The 19520-nt window shown below is 42.2% G+C and overlaps 1 protein-coding gene across 1 annotated transcript in view; it reads left to right on the forward strand.

Moving 5' to 3' along the window:
- LOC137278679 (A disintegrin and metalloproteinase with thrombospondin motifs 9-like) overlaps positions 1-19520 on the forward strand; it is a 79564-nt gene that overhangs the window by 45032 nt on the left and 15012 nt on the right. Inside the window, exons 3-9 of the mRNA XM_067811184.1 lie at positions 10197-10360; positions 14756-14822; positions 15081-15183; positions 15308-15438; positions 15766-15970; positions 16312-16478; positions 16818-19230. Of these exons, the coding sequence (XP_067667285.1) occupies positions 10197-10360; positions 14756-14822; positions 15081-15183; positions 15308-15438; positions 15766-15970; positions 16312-16478; positions 16818-19230 (3250 nt within the window). The remainder of the gene's footprint in view (positions 1-10196; positions 10361-14755; positions 14823-15080; positions 15184-15307; positions 15439-15765; positions 15971-16311; positions 16479-16817; positions 19231-19520) is intronic.

The following is a 19520-nucleotide window of genomic DNA, read 5'->3' on the forward strand; positions in this document are numbered from 1 at the left end:
AAGTATTGCTTTTTATTATCAACGCAAACAAAATTGCCGATTTCGGTACATAGTAAGAGACATCGTTCAGCACATTTGAATTACCACAATGACGGAAGCCAGTGTGTGGTCGGTTATGGAACATGAACGCAGAATTGCATGGTAAGTTAAATTCCACTTCAAAATATTTACACCACAAAATGTAATGGTTCTTAATGTCGTTGTCAGTTATGTATGCTTAGTTTGCACTGCCTATTAAAGGTTGGACTAGTTAAACCAGAGGTTACGTAGTCAACATCGATCATCACCTTGATAGGCGGGGAACTTGATGTGCGGATGTTCAGTTCTAGAGCAAACAAACCATACGCACAGGGCAATGTCCAATGTCGTGCTGCCATGTCACACAAGGAGAATGGGGACTATTTTATGGATAAACAACTTCTTTCTTGTTTGTGTTATCGACGTTTCAACATAGATTCTAATGTCGTTGTCAAGCAAGTAGCAGGTGATCCATAAAATAGTCCTCATCCATTATCCATCCAACCTCTAGAATGCCAATCAAAGAAGTCATGTCACACTAGGACGTCATCTAACCAGCCCACTGATCACGTGGGTGCGTCTTACGACAAGCAAGCATGTGGTGGGATTATTCTAACCCAATTCAACATGGGAGGTCCCCACTGACATGTGTTGGTCTAACCAGTAGGAACAGGCACAGGCAGTATTGTCGGCCCCGCTTCTAACGTGTAGGTGGCAGTTTCAAGGAGAACCAGCATGTAGTATAATTATTTCATATTCATCAGCAGATCGAGGGGAGAAACAATCATATAACCATAGCTAATCATACCCTCTAAAACAACCCTCGCAAGTGAACAGTATCGCTATAACCTACGTACTGAAATGGTCTTCAGCAACAAATGCTTGTCTCAACCGTGAAGATCACAACAAAGTAGGACCTCAACTACAAGTATTTGTCTCCCATGTGAAGATTACAATAGAATAGGATCTCGACAACAAGTGTTTATATTCCCCATGAAGACTGCAATAGACTAGGACCTCAGCTACAATGTGTCTTCTCCGACAAATGTCTTTGTCGTCCTTGAAGATCCGGGCCCTGTGATGTTAGAGGCAACGGGATATGGCGGTCAAGCTTCCTGATTTAGTTTATTCATGCCATCGTATGTCAATGGCGTAGATCAATATTCATGACATAAAATCCTGCACTGTCTCGCTCAGATGGTTTAGAGACGGTTGTCTTCGTATAATGGCGTGCTGTGACAACCCATAACAAACACAAGGTGTTATCCATGACAAGGATTCACAGAGTCAGTTGTTTACGCGCCTAGTACACTCTGGCAGTGTTCAACATTACACAAGCCGGCTCCAGTTGTCACTTTTTAACTTAAGGATGCTTTTACTTTTTGCAAGGTTTCATAAACACGAGCTAAACAAACAAACCGTACAAACACGTGACGACTATGTGTATTTTCATTTGCAAAACCTAAAGCACGCCTGGACATGATATATTCCATTGTTTACAGTGCTTTTAAAAGATGCCAATTAACTGTTACAAACAGGGCCAAAACTTCCCTTTTTGCCTGATCGAAGGTGGCATATTGCAAACACAGGTTGCATGTTGTCAACTGCGCAGTCTTGCCTCACTGACGAAGAATTCCTGGCTGCTGCAAACGATACTAATTACCAGCCATCTGCGACTGTGACATGACCTGCTTGGAAATGTCTTGTTCTGCGAAGTGGCTAGCAGCCTACGATGCTATCTTGGGGGGGAATCTGTATCACTGTTTCCTTGTTGATAACAAAAAAATATTCCTGTTCTTCCTTTATTCTTGAGGCTAAGTTTCAACATTAGATTGACTGTAACAAAACAAAATAATATAATTAAGTATATGGCTATTAGTTTCCTTCACTAAAGTCACAGAGGAACAACATCTTGACATCATATCATATACCTATGACAATGTAGATTATAGCACAAAAACTGTGCAAAACCAGTAACTCATTACATTGCATAAATGGCACACTTAATATTTCAAACATCTTTAACATCAACTTTAGGCCAAAAGAACACTTGTGAAGAAATTTTGAAGTCAAGTCCAAAACAGCAATAAAACCTAAATTATGAAAATATTACTATTGTTATGTTCTGTGCAAGTTAAGATATTACCTTTACAAACACATTTCACCAATGAACATGTCTAATAAATGAATAATATGTGGCTTACCATTACTGTAGACCTCACATGTGTCATGTCTGGGTCCACGTGTGCTTGCCACAAACCACATGGTCATTCTGCCAACCCTCTATCAAATTATCTCCCTTCCCATTTAGTTGACATAAAAGGATCACCATATCAAAAATGAAATGTAGCATTCAAGAATATGAAATGAAAATAAACTTCTAACTCTTACTACTAATTAATATGACAGTATAATGGTGCATTTGAAACAGTGGAATTATGGAAATATTAACTAAATTCTTTACTTAGTAAATCAGCTGAGCCATTCAAAGTGAAATAAATTAAATCAATATTAGGCCTTTACACTTGTCTTTCTTCAAAACAAAGAAAACCATATTTTTATGCCCGCTTCCTTCCATAACTGTTTTACTTCATTAGTCAAACAGACGGATAGTCATCAATGTGGTCAAATATACTCAAACAGCGCACCACAACCTGATATTATTGCGTCACTCACTGTTATTTTAGTAACAGGAAAAAATGAAGTTCAGCGGTTTTGATTTAGAATTGTATCAAAGCTCAAAGACGATGTAACTATAGACGAACGTGAGCAGAGAGAAAAAGAGACATGAAAAGGAGCCATTACTCGAAATAATATTCTTGTCCATCAACACCCTGGCTTTGATTCATCTGCCAAAACGAAGTTTGATGAAAACATCTTTGGGTTTAACAAAGAAAACGAGAGACAAGCACTCTTACTTTCTAATTCAAATTCAATATTTCAGAACAGACTGTAATTGATTAAGTTTTGCCAGCGTTACAATACTCCATCGGGGGTTATTTTGAAGGAATTTATCGGAGTGTCGGTTCTCGACCAGGCTAAATACTCTGAAGCACCAGCTGTGTCATTTTGTGTTGTGGCATGTTGTGTTGTATCATGTTGTGTTGTGTCATGTTGCTTTGTGTCGTGTTGTATTGGTGTCATGTTGCGCTGTGTTACGTTGGTATCATGTGCGCTGTGTCGTGCTGTGTTGTGTGATGTTGCTCTGTGTCTTGCTGTGTTGGTGTCATGTTGAACTGTGTCGTTTTGCGTCGATGTCAGGTTGCGTTGAGTTATGTAGTCTTGATGTCATGTTCAATTCCTTATGGACAAGTCGCTAAACAGACTAACTATGCTGTTTGCGTGCAAATGAATGCTGGTTGCGTGTCCGGTGTGTAAAAATCAACGCCAGCTTGTAACTAGTCTCCATTATCTACCGGAAACTGATTTCATTTAGCAAAATAGCCACTACATGAATATAACACGCTCCAGTTCTCATGGCGTCAGAAGTCTTTCCAAGGCTGGTCGCGTACTGTGGAATTCAGTTCCAGACAACCTCAAGAACACTCAGATACTCAACAACGTTTAGCCTATTTCGAAAACACTTCTTCGAAATGGTATACTACTGTAAACTTGACTCCTCTTAGACTATCACAGACTGGAAACAGACGCTGTGCAAATGACTGGTTTGAGTGTTCCCTGGCAGTCAGTGGTGACACAGGTGTCCGTGGATATGCATATCCCACCATACCAGTAGCGCCATCGTTCACAGCAGTTGCATAACGAAGTATCTGGTTGCTGCCGAGAAAACACAGTTGAAATCCACGACTAAATCCTGTTCTCAGCTACTGTATCACAGCTTCTATATGTCACTTACAGACATTCCACTGTGTACTGAGTCACGATAGTGTATCATGCCACACTTGTACTCAGAACAAATGATACACATATGTTATTTACTCAGAACTTTGTTGTCTGATTTATCGTAATAACTTTGCATGCTGTCATAATCACTCAAAGGATAAAACGGATGTTAGACATTGTTAACTATTAAATAGTAAACGCGGTAATTGACAACTTAATATAAATGCTAAAACAACAGTGTTGTTAATGTAAAGATACCTTACCTACTTGGGACATGCACTAGATCACAAGACACCATGTGAATGACATGCTGGTATGAGAGTACTTAAAATGCCAAACACACATTCTCTCTGTCGGCGTCGATGTTGAGTAGAAATACCTGAAATAGTCACTTTAATCTCGACATCACATTGCCCATCCGCACACTTGTCTGTAATCGTACAGCAATGTAGCAAATGTTTGCACCAAATGCTGTTGGGACGTCGCCGTGTTGTCTTTGGAGAACAAGTGGTTTCCTTGTAGAATGCATGAGCTCCTCCACTGAGGACATATCTTGCTAGTAAGCTGACCTAGCTCGAGATGGGATGGGCCTCCTCGTCGGTGCATAGGTGCATCTCAGCCTCTGCTTCAGTATCTGCTAAATCTTGGGGTATCTGTACAGCTGACTCTTCAGCTTATTTGGTGACCTGTAATTTCAGACGATCAAACGATAAGACTTTGAAGATGATCTACTGATACGACTCTTGAGATGATCCATTGACCCGACTGTTCGGGTGATGATTGACCTCACTCTTCATATTGACCTCACTCTCAGGTGATCTATTGGCCTCACTCTTCAGGTGATCTATTGTCCTCACTCTTCAGGTGATCTATTGACCTCACTCTTCAGGTTATCTGTTGACCTCACTCTTCAGGTGATCTATTGTCCTCACGTTTCAGGATATCTGTTGACCTCACTCTTCAGGTGATGTACTGACCTCACTCTTCAGCTGGTCTATTGATCTCTTTCTTCGAGTGATCTATTGACCTCACTCTTCAGGTGATCTAATGACGTCAGCCTTCAGTTGGTCTGTTGATTTCTCTTTTCAGGTGATTGAATGGATCTCGCTCTTGGCCTGTTGATCTCTTTCTTCGGGTGATCTGTTGGCCTTGCTCTTCAGGTGGTCTGTTGATCGCTCTCTTCAGGTTATCTTTTGGCCTCACTCTTAAGGTGATCTATCGATTTCAGTCTTCAGTTGGTCTTTGACCTTACTATTTAGAAGACGTTGATCTCCTTAAGCCCAATGAGCATTATGAGTTGTAATCGACTGATCCTGTGTTCGAATCCTACATTTGTGAATATGTTGCCCGTCGACTTGTGAGCACATGACCATTTTTCTGGGGTCAAAGTCTTGTTGTCTGTGTGAAGTTTTTCAAGCACAAAACACATAAAATTAGATGTTTAAATGGAAACGAGTGATAGTTGGTAATAGTTAACACATTTAGCTATTTCAGTTCTTCTCTCAGTTCTCCTCTGGCCAGGTGAATATCGCTATGTACTGTGGGGGTAGACGATAAAGCCATTTTAGTATTGTTACGGTCAAGAATTTGCCGTGACAAACGATAGAAGAAATCCCCCGTGAACCAGCAAAACAGAACAAAGACAAGTCACAAACGTTCAAATTCTGTATTATTTAGATAAAGAGAGCAAGTTATACAAGGTCACGAGTCAATTTCACAATACCGATTTCAATACAATACAAATGAGACAAAAGCTAAGGCAATGGGTCACAAAGTATAACATAGCACCAAACTCACCAAAGTCTTAGTACAAGGGAGAAACAGTTATGTAGAATGTAACTCAGCGAGCGGTCTGACGGCGGCTATGAAGATTCAAGCGTTGACAGATGCAGAAAGATATCACTCCAGTTAAACTCTGTGTCCCCTTGAGCACGGCCTTTATATATATACTCGTCATTTCCTGAAAGTTCGGGCGCATACGACCATCGCCAACACTGTAGAAATCTCCAGCAGTCTCTCCCGGAAGTGGCAAATAGAAAACCAAGAGCAGATAATTTTCGGAAAACAAGAATCCTAAAAGTGTTGGCCATCCATTTGACGATATGTGACCCATAATAATTATTATTCAAAATACTAAACGTTGTGACCCAATAATAATTATTACTTAATTCATAACAAAAATATACAAAAAATACACACGCGTAACAGTATGTTATTATAATAACCAAAACCAGTCATTAGAGACATGTTATGTTTTGCAAAAGACTCAACGACGTTACCTAATGCCATTCTACAAGATGCAACAACAATGATGTTGTTTAGAAGGATGCCGAGGTCATCTGCTGCCATGACGTTACCGTAACTGCCGATGACAAATGAAACCTGTCACATAGTACCCTACAGTTTATTGGGCAGTTTGGAACCTTCCCGTTGAAATGTTCTCAGAGCCCTCAAATTTCTTTCTCGGGGGCAAAATAATCATCTGTTTCGGGGTGAAGAAACCAAAAACTTGAAAAGCTAACACACCAATTTCATTTTAACTCCATAGTTTATGACTCCTTGGATGAGGAAAATTGTATGGGCCTCGCCAAAGTTCATGATACTTTGACAATAAACCAGGTCCATGTTCTCAACATACCGACTCATCTGTGTTATTGGTAACTTAAAATACGGAAAGGTTTAGTTCAGGAAGATGAAATCCCTCGCTCCCTAACTGGAGCATTGTTTACTTGAACAGATCGACCGAGCGGTGAACGTCCTGTAGACTGCATCAGGAGCGGCCTTGTTCTCTCACGGCAGTATTGTTGTCAAACACCCACTGCCAGCTGTTTCCAGACATGTTCAAACAACGACAGTGTTATGCCATGGTGTGTAGTGGGGGAGGAGGGTAGTTGCACATGTTGCCTCTAAGAACCTGTTTACCATGTCAGGAGGTATCGGAATCCCAGGAAACCACAATGTTTAGGACAAAAAGTAATAAGTGAATGAATAACATCACGGGATATATTTCTTCGGTGTTGGCATAAATAAACGCCTTCCGCAGTCCGTCGAATTACCGTCAATCTAGATTGGTTTCTTGTCAGTATTCGACATGCAAATAAGCTGTGCGATTCTGAATGAATTTGTGATCAGTAGATGTTCCTTTGAAAGGTCAAATACAGTTTAGTTTACAGGAAATTATTATTTATGTTACGCTATTTGCCCTACGAGACTCACTTCACGTAGAAGTAGTGGTATATGGTGTTTCATCGGTAATGTTAAACTGGTCCCATAATATCTGTGGGGGTTTTCTCAGTTATTGCACAAATAACAGAAATACTCATTGGTCATTTGCATTCCCGTGTTGCTTAATTTTACAACCCGTTCATTGCCAAGTAGATCTCATTTCAGTTCACATAAGCTGTATTGCTCTACCAGCCACGCTGACGCCGGAATCACATAATCCATATCTATATATTCAGTGATCCGTATCTAAACACAAGAGTCCATATTTCACATTCACCCAATGACTGTGCATCGCAGGTGACTTTACAACGCTATTCATCCACCCTAATTCCCCTCCCAACAAACATATATCCAGGTATATAGTGTCCAGAGAGTTCTTGCAGGGGGAGTTATATACTCTGGTTTTATTCTACTTTGCAAGGCTTAGCGAGGACAGTCAACACCATGTGACCCCCGACTAGTATGTGTTGGGATGTTTGTATATCATTACATGGAGATACACACAGAATAGGGGGATTATCCCCTGCCCTGGCTCACCTCTATACATCGCAGTACGGAATGTCTATCTTTTGATTAGTATATTATAAACATGCACAAGTAATTTCCTTATCACAGAGGGCACGTGACACGCCGTCGGAAGAAGTAGACTCCTGTCTCTGGGGTACAATTGGAGGAAATCCAACTACATTTGTTCCGTTGTCTGTGACTATGTTAGGGTACGTGGGGTATACGGATGCTTGGTCATGTAAACATTAAGTCAACAACAAGGTTTATTGCTCTTCATACAGTTCAGCTTGGAGAGACCTTAGCAATGCCGCAGCTTCCTCCGATGATGTGTGATGTTCTCAGCACCGGTTACAACTCTGATAACAGCCATCATCGATCTTACCGGATGTAATCAGTATAAACAGTCCAGACATCATCCCTCCTTCAATATCTACATTCCTTAATAACCTATTCCTTTCCTTTATTTGATGCGTTATCTGGAACCGTTGTAGACTTCACTGATGCATTCAGTGAGTAACTTAATGTCTGTGAAATTGTGGGAATGAAATGAAAATTGCTCTACACGTGCAGGGCCGTGTATAATGATGCAAGAGCAAACTATCCAAATACACATTTTGTTTTATGTTTATGACGTCAGTGTCAAATAGGCTATAGACCTTTGTCGTCCTCCTTATGAAAATTGATTGATTGATTACATGACTGGTTGGTTGGTTTGGTTATGGGCCGACTGACTGATATTATCATGAGGATGGATTGGTCGTGGAACTGTGTTTGACATGGCCGTTTTATGACCCCAATATAGGTGGATTTGGCGGTCACGTTCGGTCATGTTAGACAGCTCCCAAGCTTCACTAAACGCGCCACAGAGTAAGTTTCGAAAGAAACCTATTCAGCGGTTAAACTAGTTGTCTAACTCTCTGTTGCGTGTCGGCAAAAGTGAGTGAAGTTATCAGTGATTAGACTGGATGGCTTTGTGAAGTGCGTGTCATCCTGACCTTAGTACGTGCTCATTCTATCAATCACTGAACATCCCAATCAACGTCGAGGACTTACAAGGACAATGCTGGATTACTGGTGTCTATGGCTTACCAATACGGCTTGCCAACGAAATGTTTCAGTAACTGCATGTTTCTACAAGATGGCTGATGGATGACAACAGTTGTCTCATCCTTCACCAGGTCGCTCACTGAGACAGGGCTGGCGCAACACATACTTCAAGGCTGCCAATGGACTACACTAAAGACTTCAGTAAATCTGCCATGTTGATAACCAGGTAATCGTTGCATGACAGCTGTCTTCTGTGACAGTGAGTAATCACATCCTGGTAGTCAGTAATGTTATTCCTGCCCCTGCAGCAGCAGCAGCAGCAGCAGCATCCCAGTAGGGAAGACGGAGATACGGACAGCTCCACACTCATATTCTGTCAGTTTGTGGTCGGATGAAAGACATGTTATTGGATTATGAAACCGGATACAGAATTGTTGCGGCTTGCGTTCAAACAGACACATGCGTGATTACATCGTGGATTGCCTTGGTGATGTCACTTAGCAATCCATCACACTGAAGCTGAGCTGGCTGGTCAGCTGTCGACATTCAAGGACAGTGCTAGCGAGTCGTCATCAATGTGAGCCAATACCTCACTAATCTCTGTTGTTAACGTAAATGAACTGGGCCTCCTTTCACAAAGCACTAACGTGATCGTAAGTCACTAAGGTAACCTTAGTTCAGTGTTAAAGAAACGGGTGTAGCTTCGTGAAAGGACCCCCTGGGCAGTAAGGAGTTGCCTTACGTTGGCAACAACGGCAACAATCTGACGTGATTCAACATAATATCGATGTCACCTGATACATACTACAAACAAAAGGTATGGGGACACCCTGAAATATGATAGTCGTGCATGAACTTACACGAACTTAACTTGGTCGTTTTAATCAAACATGGCGTTGGTGTGTTTCAGCACCCTTGGTTTTCGCTGTTTTTGACAATATTTCATATCACTCAACCTCAATGTATATTGAATCAGTTGTTTCACTGCATGCTGCCCATAAAGCACAAAAAAAATTGCAGTCACTTCAAAGTATAAATGACCTCACTTCACTTTAGTTTATACATACCATTTTAGGGTGTTCCCATACTTTTTGTGTGTAACATATAAGCACATTTGAAGGTTAATACCCATCTGCCCCTAACTGAGATCGGTACAAGAACTCCTCACCTCCTTTCCAGTTCCATGGAACCTATACAGATACTGAAATGCCCTTATCGGTGTCTAATGTGAATCGTCTGATCGTGTTTCAGTGTTATTTACCCTTCGTAACACAGGCAGCACTGTATGTTCAGTATGTTCGGTATGTTCATGTTCAGTATGTTCGGTATGTTCATGTTCAGTATGTTCGGTATGTTCATGTTCAGTATGTTCGGTATGTTCATGTTCAGTATGTTCGGTATGTTCATGTGCGGTATGTTCACCTTCAGTATGGTTATGTTCAGTATGTTCATGTTCACTATGTTCATGTTCACTATGTTCATGTTCGATATGTTCATGTTCGATATGTTCATGTGCGGTATGTCCTGTACGTTTAATGTCTCCCTGTACATTACAGCCTCCATACCAGTCTGGTCAGAAGTCACGTGATGTCAATAAGATCGCCGGTCAGTGGGGGGAATGGGGGTTGTGGTCATCATGCTCAGTCAAGTGTGGAACAGGCGTCTCTTCCCGGACACGGCGTTGTGAACATCCCCTTACCCTCCCCGTCTCATCACTGATGTAAGTATATCCACATATATCACTGATGATATTTTATTTTCATTTATGTCACTGAACATGGGTGATCATGGACACATCAGTAAATGGGTACCCGTCAGGATGAGAAAGCTGTGTGACTAACACTCCCAAGGAGCTGAGACGAATACAATGTGTAGACTTTTTTTCTTTTGACTGGTAGTAGTTACTGTATAATATAGCACATTCAGCGGGATATGTGAATTCCTGTTTGTTCCCTGCATGGGGCCGTAGTATCTCGAGAGGGACAGATGGATTGTTGTTTGGTCCATGTGTAGGGCTGTTGTGTCCCAAAAGGGGCAGACTGATTCCTGTTTGGTCCATGCATGGGGCCGTAGTATCTCGAGAGGGACAGATGGATTGTTGTTTGGTCCATGTGTAGGGCTGTTGTGTCCCAAAAGGGACAGACTGATTCCTGTTTGGTCCATGTATGGGGCTGTAGTAACCCAAGAGGGACAGATGGGTTCCTGTTAGGTCCTTTTGTGGGGCTGTAGCCTAGAAAGACGGCAGTCTTAATTCCTGTTTGGTTCATCTAAGGGCATTCCGATTATTTTCTTCTAAACACGACACAAAGGAACGTTCATTTCTCACTTGTAAAGGATGCGAATTAGGAATTTGGCCTCTTTATAAATTCTGGGTGCCAGAACGCCGTCCAGCTTACTTTTATATGTGTGCGGGGGTCTAACGTCGCTGTGACGAGGCTTACAGTACTTAACAGATATGAGAGGTAGTTAAGATATTTATTTAAACGATTATGAGATAGCTGAGAGAAGCCACACTGACCGAGGTTTTATGCACGGGATTTGATAAACTCAATCCAAATAATATCAGTGTGTCAGATATACATTAGGGACAAACGCCGGCGTTATCGTTGTTTGAACAGTGCTTTTTGTTGGATTTATCTACCGATTTACACCCACCCGCCCACGTTCGGCATATTAGATTTAACCTGTACAGGAGGTATTGGCCCGTCGTCAAATTCCTTCTTTTTCGCCAACTGATGTTTAAGACACACCGCATATAAACATTTACATACAAAACTTAAACCAATTCTGCTGCACCTGTTTCACTGTTCTCAAGAAATAAATGCACATCTTGTCATTTTAAATCCATATTTTAAATCATCCATATGGATTATAATGGTTTACGCACCGAAAATATCGCAATAACGATCTTTGCTTTATTGTCTAAGCAGACTCCTAAACCTCACATCATTTATTGCAAAGTTATTTATGACCACTTTCATGAACATTTCGAGATCTGACGCAGTCCACAGGACAACCAGGTTTCTTAAATGTAGAGACTTGAACCCGGATCGACAGCGTAGTGCGTCACCCCACTTGTCCTTATGACAACATGCACCTGGAGGCATGCTGTTATATGATGTACTGTTCTGACCCAAGCTACCCCACTTGTACTTATGACAACATGCACCTGGAGGCATGCTGTTATATGATGTACTGTTCTGACCCAAGCTACCCCACTTGTCCTTATGACAACATGCACCTGGAGGCATGCTGTTATATGATGTACGGTTCTGACCCAAGCTACCCCACTTGTCCTTATGACAACATGCACCTGGAGGCATGCTGTTATATGATGTACGGTTCTGACCCAAGCTACCCCACTTGTCCTTATGACAACATGCACCTGAAGTCATGCTGTTATATGATGTACGGTTCTGACCCAAGCTACCCACTTGTCCTTATGACAACATGCACCTGGAGGCATGCTGTTATATGATGTACGGTTCTGACCCAAGCTACCCCACTTGTCCTTATAACAACATGCACCTGGAGGCATGCTGTTATATGATGTACGGTTCTAACCCAAGACCAATACACAGAGGACTGACGTACGTGTGGTCCTACTACGGACGAAGGATGCTTGTTATATCCTGAAACCACATGTGATCATCAGCTTCTTGTTATAAGTGGTTAAGGTTATATTTTCATTTGGTTCTCTTTGTGTAGTGAAAGATGCAAGAAACGCATTACTTGCGACACTTGGCCAGTTTCTGTTGAACTAATTGGTATCGCCTTCTTCTGTGCTGTGGATCAAGTCTCTTGCCGATGCTTACACTGGTTAACGTGGGTAGCTAGTTTGCTAAATTAACCTTTGAAATTAGGAGGGTGAGTCACGGACCTCGACACTGAGACGCAGATATCAATCACTCCCACTCCTTAAATATTTCTTTGCTTTTTATCCCGTTTGTGAAGGCTGCTAATCAACGCTTGGGGGCAAAAGGGGCCAGGGAGGGGGGAGGACCGGAAGTAGCGACCTGCAGATGGAGCTTGGGGATGCCACAGACCAGGTCTGGTAACTTGACTCCTTGGTGGAAGATGCTTTATGGCGAAATGAATTTAATGAATGTTCATTTACCAAAAAGCTGCTCAATGATGAAAGGACTGTTTTCCACTTTGAAAGTGTTGACTATAGCAAAATAGTATTGGTATGAAACATTACACGGTATGCTCGCAAGGTTTAACTGGAAACAGTTGCTTCCATGTGTCATGGCACAAGACGTTCTTCGTGAAACGCCCTTTGATGAATCTCAAGAAGTTCATTAGCATTTCAACGGGCCTCTAAATGGAGCCAGTCGTGAACTGTGGGAGATGTAGAGCAAGCTGGTCACAGAGGAACGTAAGAATTCAACTGCATACGCATATGTTCACTATACACTTCTGTCCGTCGGTGACTTTCGGAACACTTCTAACTCAAGGCCAGAGACTTGCACACGTCTCCATGAAAATAAATACGTTTTAGTTTAAATCTTAACAATAAATACAATGAACAGATTGTCCATATAAACGACTGGCTCCTTTCTATCTTGTCTTGCCTCTTTAAAGACAAAACTGGCTTCATTTAAGACAGCCAGCTTTGCAGCAATGCAACACAGTCCATATCTGATCCCTGTGCTGTTTTGTTTTCACAGTGCTGATAACATATGTCTCGTTACAACAGTATGTTGTTATCGCCACACAGTGTGAAATAGGAGTTTGATTTAGAGTAAACCGTAATGGAGAAATGAATAATTCTTATAGTGAAATATGGTTATTTACACTCATCCGAAGTAGATTCTAGTCCCCTGATAACAGCATGCTGGACGAGTGTACTCTCTGTTAGCCTACCTGGTGCTCGTCGTTACGATGGTGTCACATGGTCGGCGGGCGAGGAGTCAGTTGTCTGTGTCGTAATGGAGGAGTATCCACGTTGAGCTGAGACATGATGTCTCAGTGAACTTGTTCTGTCTGTCTCATTTTAAAACTATTATGTGAAATATCTAGGATTGTTTAGTAACCAAGGAAACGGAAAGATATTAGCAGTTTGTTTCATCAAGAAATGTAGTTTAAAATTACAAACCTTACGTAAGTCAAGAAGATAGTCCACTTGTTCGATAGTGTGGTTCACCTTTGACGTATCCCTTCTTGGGTTTGGTTCATGTGGAGTGACACTAGGGGAGACATATGTCTGGTAATGATCATCTGTGTCATCACTTTATAACTACCTCACAACATATCTTCTGTGTCATCACTTTATAACTACCACACAACATATCTTATGTGTCATCACTTTATAACTACCACACAATATATCTTCTGTGTCATCACTTTATAACTACCATACAATATATCTTCTGTGTCATCACTTTATAACTACCTCACAACATATCTTCTGTGTCATCACTTTATAACTACCACACAACATATCTTATGTGTCATCACTTTATAACTACCACACAATATATCTTCTGTGTCATCACTTTATAACTACCTCACAACATATCTTCTGTGTCATCACTTTATAACTACCATACAACATATCTTATGTGTCATCACTTTATAACTACCACACAATATATCTTCTGTGTCATCACTTTATAACTACCTCACAATATATCTTCTGTGTCATCACTTTATAACTACCACACAACATATCTTCTGTGTCATCACTTTATAACTACCACACAACATATCTTCTGTGTCATCACTTTATAACTACCACACAACATATCTTCTGTGTCATCACTTTATAACTACCACACAACATATCTTCTGTGTCATCACTTTATAACTACCTCACAGCATTCTCCATATACTTACATCCATCGACACTCCCATGTATAGAGGAGTTTGAGAGGATGAAATTTCAATTTTTAAAATATCCCCAAACAGAGTTCAAAACGAGAATATACACAGCAAACGTTGACAGGTGTGGACATAAACAGCTGTTTGTGATATATCCGAGGGGAAACCGGTTCTCATGGTTAGTTGTTAAGTTGTATTGGAAACAGAGCAGCGGTTGATCCCCTTCTGGTTTGTCCGTTCTGTACTCGACTGTCTGGATGCAATGTCCATCAAAGGGTCAACTTTGTTGCAGCATCCGCGCTGATGACAGTGTTGTATGTGAAGGCGGAGGGAGGGAGATCCGTGTCTGTAACACACATGTAAGTACAACACTTACTTCGATATGCGCAGATGTTCACACTTCTTTTTATGACAGTGCAGCGTTTATTGTTAACAACGTCTGCTGAACAGAACCAAACAAACTTCAGCAATTTTTTGAGTGAACTGCAATTTATCAATGAAAACAATCTAATGACATGCACAATATGTCTCGGAGAAATTATCTCTTATTGGCCCGAAGTTTGCTCCCTGACAAAAACTGGAACATGTTCATTCTAATTAGGATAATTTGTTTCCAGAAATGTCCACCCAACATTGAAAATGTTCGTCTGAAGCAGTGCCGTAAATTCAATGCTAGAGTGTTCAATGGGAAAAAGTACGAATGGGAACCGTACATTAACCGTGAGTATGCTGGAAGCGGTAGATCTTTCACCTGTTTACGGTAATGTTGTTGTACAGAGTGAAAAACGTGGACGAGAACTTTCTCATGAAGGTAACTTCACCTGGCCAATTTATTTTATTTTAGCTAATAACAAGTGTGAGCTGACATGCCGAGCTAAAGGTCAACATTTCTACGCCCGTCTAGCCAATCGGGTTGGAGATGGCACTCCATGTGATCTGAAGACATTTTCTGTCTGCATTCGACGCCAGTGCATCGTATGTACCTGTTAGCTTCTCCCTACTTCACACATTGAAATGTTTACAAATACGATACTGTGCAAAGTAATACACACCAACCCTGAGGTCAGTGCATTTCAAAATCCACCGCTTCAACAGATTGTATAGATTGCTGGTGAGGCGAGGTGACATACGCGTATATTGTCTGGTTATAATTAGTGGCCAAGAAAGTCTTCTTGTCCTAAAAGCTGACTTACATAGATAATACAGCAGGGTTCGGTGACCTCGGTGACACACACATTGTTTTGCTTTGAATTCTCACTTTGAATCGGTATGTTTAAATCCTGTCTTGTATAATGTCTGTAGAAAGTTGGCTGTGATGACCAAGTGGGGTCAAATGCGACACTGGACAAGTGTGGCGTCTGTAACGGGGACAACAGCACCTGTAGAACCATTTCTGGTGTGTTCACCCGCCCTGACCTCCCTCACGGCTACACCAAGATCATCAGCATCCCAGTCGGCAGCACCGGCGTCAACATCACAGAACTCAGGCCCAGTAGTAATTACCTCAGTAAGTGGGCGACCTTCTGAAGACAGAGTATGTGGCGGGGCTATGCTCCTCACAGCATTTGACTTGCCTTCGCGTGTGTTTGTGACCAGTGATATTAGACAGTGAGTTATATACACATGGACACGATTCAGGGGCTTTGCCTATATCTTCGTCAATTCAATCTACCTATGTAGATGTGACTAGTTCTTACATGTGGTCTGTTGATTCCCTAACTTCCCATTGGATTATTTATTCTGTATATAGACCTATGTATCAGTGTCAGTTCGCTATATCCACACTCTATTATTCAGACGCATTTTACCATGTGAGTATTCCATGTCCTTTTATGCGTCTCTTTTCAGGTTTGAAAACTTCTACGGAATCATTTGTAAACGGTAATTGGACAATGTCCTCGTCTGGGAACTATGACGCCGCCGGAACTACGTTCATATACAAGGAGCAGTCACGTGACTGTCCCGGAGAATGCATCTTTGCTGCTGGGCCAGTAAACCAGACCATAGAAGTCTTGGTAGGGAATGAACAGGAACTCGTGTTTATTGCCATTAGCAATGCGTATTCAAATTTATAATGAATCAAAATTAGTTTATATAAAACTACAATATATTCGTAATAACCGCGTGTGATGACTATTTCCCCGAACGACTCCCCGAGTAATTTAATTTTCACCGGGACTATTGCCGTTTACAGTCTCGAACACATCTGGAACCTCATTTTGATCGTTCGGTTGAAGGTAACCTAGGTTTACGCTGGACATACAGAGTGTTAATTTAGATGCTGTGGTTGTTCATTAAGAAACTGTTTTGAACTGTCAGGTAATTGTAATATAAGTCCCTCATTTCCTCTCCAGATGCTGGTGTACCAGACGAACCCAGGAGTCACGTACAGCTTCAATGTACCTGTTGACGTGACGGATACATACTTCAAACATCTCATATCTCGTAGTGAAGAAAGCCGTGTTCTGACTACATCACCAACCACAGCCATTCCTAGACGCCGTTCTACTACAGCACAATCAGAGTTTGCTAATCTTGAACTGGACGAACCAGCTGATGTACATTTGGACATGGAGGACAGTGAGAAGGAAAAAAGGAAGGAGGACGAAGACGAAGACGAGGAGGCATCAGAACCGTTCAGGGAAGATTTTGTGGAGAGACCATACAGACATCCTAATGAGGACCTGGAAGAAGGTGTCATGGCAGGACCTGACATAAAGGAGGATAATATTAGAGGGTCATTTGGTCGGAAGGAATATACTTTCCATGAAGGAAATGGCGCTACAGTTCTTCTGAAGGCTAATGTAGATTCGTGGTCAGAGCGTGCCAATCTTCATGAGGCACAGAGTCAAAAAGGTCCCACGTTTGTGTTGTCGGAGCTCGGGTCTCAAGGAGAGGAAGACAGCGATACCAGCTTGGAGGTTGTTGACGGGGCAGCTGTGTTGAAGCAGCAGGGCGAAGAACAGGTGGAAAAGACTGATGTGAGGGATGAAGGTGGTGAACAAGAAGGTGATGAGGATGAAGAGGAGGAAGGTGAAAGGATCACTGAAAGACAGCATGAAAGGCAAGGAAATGACAGGAATGTCGGCGTCAGTAGAGAGCCTAGTCATTTGGGTGATGAGATGAAAGTCAGCGAGACAGGTGACAGTAGGAATGTTGAGATAGAGGGTGAGGAGGAACAGGGGATTAATGATTTGGATGATGAGCATGATGATGATGATGTTGATGATGATGATGATGATGATGCAGAAAATGACGATAAAGAAGATGATGCTGATGAAGAAAAAGAAGAAACCTATGATAAAAGCAGAGGTGATGAAGTTCTTGGGTTGGGAGATGGATTCCGGGAAAGAACACCAGTATACAACAGCCGTGGGTACAGGTTACCGAACGCAATGAGCACTGACACGGCAGAGACAGAGACAAGAAAAATGGACTCAAGTCTTGGAGGCTATTCGTTGAACACACCGACAACACGTGTACACTTTACTACAACAGTGACTCCCTTAGCCACTGTACGAAGTACCTTGAATGTGCCACAAAGAGATAGCAGGTTCCGTACTTACAGCAGGTCACTCGGTCGTTCGAGTGTTCAACCATCAATTCGACGGACAGGTCGTCCTTTCGGTAGACCAGGGCGACGAGGAAGTGTTAGAATTCCAAAATATTCTCAGAGTTTTACATTCCGGGAAAGATTTAAGATTCTCAGGGAAGCACAGAAGAAGCGATTGCTCAGACAAAGACAGAAACTAATACAAAAAGGCGATATTTCTTCTATTTCTCCCTCAGTTAACAGACACATCTCTAGCAGTTCATCACTGCCAAGCATTCAAGGAACCGACACATCCAGGATACGTAGTCAGCATGGCGGAATCAGACAGACGTCACACATACGCGGACAATCTACGACTCCACAGAGTCATCATGTGCGACATCGACATCATCATCGCCAGGCCGCAGTTGTCACAACACCTCCTCTTGGCAGTGTTGGCAGAAATTCGCAAGGTCTCCGACTTCGGGAAACTGTCCAACGGCGAGTTAACCAAGGGAAACAGCGAGCTGGTTCAAGCATCACCTTGAAGGCCAACGTTAACGCTTCGCCTTCTGAACGAGATCAACAATCCGGGCCTAACTATCGTCGAAATGAAAACCAGGGGAACCCATCTGTCCATGGACAAGACAATCACGGTTATGGTTCTCAAACCAGCAGCCGACGACCGTCTCCCGGACATCAGCCTTCACTGAATGCTCGCGTTGCCCACTCATCACGTAGAACTATCAACTCCCGAGATCCTCCTCCACGACCAAATCAAACGCCTCGACGTCAGACAGTTGACCACAGAACCATTGTCGACGAGACCCTGCCTCTAGGTCACTTTGACAGAGCTATAGATCCACGAGGATCTGACAGAAGGATTGTTATCCCACGGCAGCCGGTAGGGGTATCAACTGGTCAGCAGATCATCCCCCAACAACCCGTTATCAGTTCACGGCCTCGATATGAAGGTCACGGACCTTCTACTCAGGTAGGGGAGCCACTCACCAAATATGCCAATGGATTGGATCCAATCTCTGGCCTGCCACCCATAAACCCTGGGAGCAACCAGGCCCTGACTGCAGGAAAGTCCTACACCAGAAACATCATCCCGAATGAAAAGAGACTGGGAAACCCAACCCTGAATGGTGGACTGTCAAATGAAATATTAGAAGCCACCAATGTGTGGAGAGTGTCTGGCTTCACTGATTGTACCACATCTTGCGGTGGAGGTGAGTGGCTACTTCTTCATGGGGATATGTTCTTATGTTAGATCGACAATGTTTAACTTATAAAGTAATAATGTTATCGTTAGCATAGGTACTCTGTAGAGTGTTTAGTTCAGTCGACGTTTAAGGGCCCTGTCAAAGTGGCGGTCTAGGCAAGTAGGAGCTATGCCACACTACCTTGCATTGTTTATTGCATTTGCTAATGGTTACATTTTTACAGAGAGATAGTGGCAAATGTGTGCAATTTGTGCATAATGTATTACTAGTTGTAGATGACATAGTGTTCACATGTA

The sequence above is a fragment of the Haliotis asinina genome, chromosome 3 (genome assembly GCF_037392515.1).
Source record: "Haliotis asinina isolate JCU_RB_2024 chromosome 3, JCU_Hal_asi_v2, whole genome shotgun sequence".
Classification (NCBI taxonomy): domain Eukaryota; kingdom Metazoa; phylum Mollusca; class Gastropoda; order Lepetellida; family Haliotidae; genus Haliotis; species Haliotis asinina.